Raw genomic sequence first — 3,359 nt, 5'->3', positions numbered from 1 at the left:
TGGGTGTTTCTACTAAACTTCAATGATCTTATGCACATGTAGAAATTAAGTTATATACATGTGTGTGTGTGTGTGTGTGTGTGTGTGTATAATGATGAAGTGTAAGCTCATAGTCATTAATGAGAGGGAGCATATCAAAATTCTACTGATCACTCTATTCCACTTAACAGTTTTAGGTAATAGTGTTATTAGGGCTATTATTGCTCTAAATGTTTATTAACAGAAGAGGAGACAGAAAAATTATTTCTTTGACGTTCTTGGTAATAAGTTGAATAATGGAAAAGATGCTATATATAATCATTGATGATTTATGTGATAGCCATAATTGATTTACTAACATTTTACCTTTTTACTGGTAGCTGATCTGAGGAGGACCTTGAAACTCACTTTGATCAACTTGAAAAGTTTTAAGTTGCAAAATATAAGGTTAGTAACAAAAACATTCTGGGTAGAGGTGGTTTTGGTGAGATTGCTTCTATGTGTACATTTCTTATGATTCAATTTTGATATCTTATTATTTAAACAGAATAAGACAAATATCAATTACAACAAATTAAACATATGGCATATTTCAAATCTAGACTTTGAAGCAAGTCTTTAAAAGTTTCATCTGAGGTACAGAGCAAACAGTGAACCAAATCTCCAAACTTTTTACTGCATTATTAGCATATCTTCATTCGCCAAATGTTGGATTGAAATATTATTGAAAGGAATTGCTAATGGAAGGTTGGAAGATAAAAGCCTTTCAGACACCTGTTGCATTGATGGTCGAGATTTGGGAGATGGGTTCAAGCATGCTAATGCTATTGTGACCAAAAGAGTTATATCTCCTGCATCTTTTTGTGATGGCAAAGGGAGACGTGAGTCTAAAATATCCTTTAGCAAAATGCTTCCTGTATAGGTCTTTGACAAAGATAATATCAAATCTCCAGGATGTGTTCCCATAATTGTTTCTAATGTCACCATCCCGAAACTATAAACATCACATTTTTCAGTAACAACTAAGGTGTATGCAAGCTCTGCAATGGACCAAAAATTAAATAATTATATATTTATCCCAAGACAAGTAATATACTATAGAAATAAAATACAACATAGAAGGAGCAGTAATAGAGAATTAGAAAAGCTCACCTGGAGCAACATAACCATAAGTACCAACTAAAAGAGTCTGATTAGATGTATCTGGATCAATGATCCTAGCTGTGCCAAAGTCTGATAAAAAAGCTTCCATCTTTGAGTTCAACAATATATTACTGCTTGTTATGTCTCGATGGATAATTGGAGGAGCACAATGATAATGCATATATAACAAAGCATTTGTTATTCCTTTAATGGCATTCACTCTCTTACTCCAATTCAGCTCTTTTGCTTCATCATCATAATTCAACACGTAAAAAAGGCTTCCTCTTTCCATGTATTCATATATGAGAAACATACATTGATTATGCAAACAAAAACCATGAAGCTTTACAATATTGCGATGTCGAATTTCACTCAACATCTTCACTTCGTTATGAAAACTCTTGGCCAAAACTGTGTTTCCATATTCTCTTTTATGGAGTTTTTTCAATGCCACGATTTTTCCACTTTGAAGTTGTGCCCTATAAACACTTCCATAAGCACCAGTTCCGATACAATATTTGATGTCAAAGTCCTCTGTGGCTTCAATGATGTCTTGATATGCAATTTTTCCATCATAATTCCATATGGAAAACAAATCACCATTTTTTGCTTCTCTTGCCTTACTTATGGATTTCTTGTGCTTTTTGAATGATTCAAATAAGATGAAACCCACAACAAATGTGATGACAAGAAAAATTGTCAAAGGAATAATGATTTTCAATAAAGACTTTGAGCCTTTATGTATCTTCTCTGGCCCAAGTAACTCTCTATTACCATTTAAAATGTCATGAGGAAAAGAGCTATAAACTTCACTTGGAACATAGCCACTAAGAAGATTGTATGACAAGTTGATGTATTGTAGCATACCAAATTCTCTAGGTATGCTACCGGAGATACTATTGTAGCTTAAATCAATGCTACATGATGGTGGCTCATTGCATATACTAGATGGCAATATTCCATTGAACTTGTTGTGACTAAAGTTACCATCAACATGTAAGTAATCATTCAAAATGTCTGGTACATTTCCACTGAAATTATTTTGGGAGACATCTACATGAAAGTGATTATTGAAATTTCCTAATTTTTTTGGAATGCCACCACTTAATTGATTTTGAGAAACATCAAAATGTTGTAAATCTCTCAAATTGAAAATTGAAGAAGGGATACCACCTGTAGTGAATAAATTTGAGTATAAATATAAGTTATTGAGATTTGTCATAAAACCTGAAGTTTAAAGAATGACCCCAACTATTTTTTTTGTTTCTACTCAAATCTAGCGATTCTAAATAAAGTTGGGAAGGGTGGAAGGTAGAATACCTGAAAGGTTATTGCAAGATAAGTCCAAATAATTAAGATTTTGAAGGCCTCCTATATGAGTTGGAATGATACCTGTCACCATTCCATGAAAATTCAAATATAATATTTTTTATATTATATAAGTGGGGAAAGGTGAAAGGTAGGACACCTGTAAGGTTGTTGCAAGACAAGTCCAAATAATTGAGATTTTGAAGACCTCTTATATGAGTTGGAATGATACCTGTCACCATTTTATGAAAATTCAAATATAATATTTTTTTTATAATGTAGTGAATAAATGTGTGCTCAAATGTAAGTCTTTTATATTTGTCATAAACCCAATGCTGAACGAATGACTCCAATTAGATTGTTTCTATTCAAATTGAGTAATCTTAAATAATTAAGGTTGGTGGAAGTAAGTAAAATTATTGCAAGACAAGTGAAAATATTGGATGAATGAATGAAGGGCTCCAATTTGAATTAAAACTGTACCTGTTATCCCCATCCTAGAAAGATTTAAGTATTTTAGTCTTTCTAATTTAGTGAAGTTGAGATCTGCTAGCTGACAATGCTGTGAATAGATTCTTGATCGGTTGATTGAGATAACTCTTCCTAAACCATCACATGATATGCCATCCCAGTCACAATAGTAGTGGGAGCCACCATTGCTTAAGTTCCACCATTTACTTTGAAGCAGTGCATGCTTATTCCCTGCGGTGGCAGTTGTGATATTATAGCCATGTGTTTGAATGACAAAAGCTTACACCATCACTTTAGAAGTTTCACTGAAGGAGTTTCCATTACAATTAAAGGCTTGTTCATATTTGTTCTTTATTATTGTGGTTAATTCATAGAGCATTCAACATATTATTCTCTTTTCCTTATTACATTGGGAGAATTACAATCAAGTCCTAAGGAAGGAAAATAATTACAAAACA

At 32.7% G+C, this 3,359-nt stretch overlaps 1 protein-coding gene and 1 long non-coding RNA gene across 2 annotated transcripts; both read right to left on the bottom strand.

Annotated features, from left to right (window-relative positions):
• Positions 1 to 651: 651 nt before the first annotated feature.
• Positions 652 to 1,727, bottom strand: LOC114750712 (MDIS1-interacting receptor like kinase 2-like). Its single transcript, XM_028939314.1, has 3 exons — positions 1,723 to 1,727; positions 1,132 to 1,522; positions 652 to 1,019 (listed from the first exon to the last, which is right to left on the bottom strand). Exons 1-3 carry the CDS (start codon positions 1,723 to 1,725, stop codon positions 652 to 654), a joined length of 762 nt encoding a protein of 253 aa, XP_028795147.1. The 5' UTR covers positions 1,726 to 1,727.
• A 774-nt stretch (positions 1,728 to 2,501) lies between these two features.
• On the bottom strand, positions 2,502 to 2,999 carry LOC114750708 (uncharacterized). Its single transcript, XR_003740685.1, has 3 exons — positions 2,914 to 2,999; positions 2,591 to 2,662; positions 2,502 to 2,514 (listed from the first exon to the last, which is right to left on the bottom strand). It is a non-coding gene; the product is annotated as an uncharacterized LOC114750708 (long non-coding RNA).
• Positions 3,000 to 3,359: the final 360 nt, after the last annotated feature.

This window comes from Neltuma alba, unplaced genomic scaffold (assembly GCF_004799145.2).
Source record: "Neltuma alba isolate B1F8T4 unplaced genomic scaffold, ASM479914v2 tig00006621_pilon, whole genome shotgun sequence".
Classification (NCBI taxonomy): Eukaryota; Viridiplantae; Streptophyta; class Magnoliopsida; order Fabales; family Fabaceae; genus Neltuma; species Neltuma alba.
Note: the sequence above shows the minus strand (reverse complement) of the source record. Positions and strands in the feature narration are given on the sequence as shown.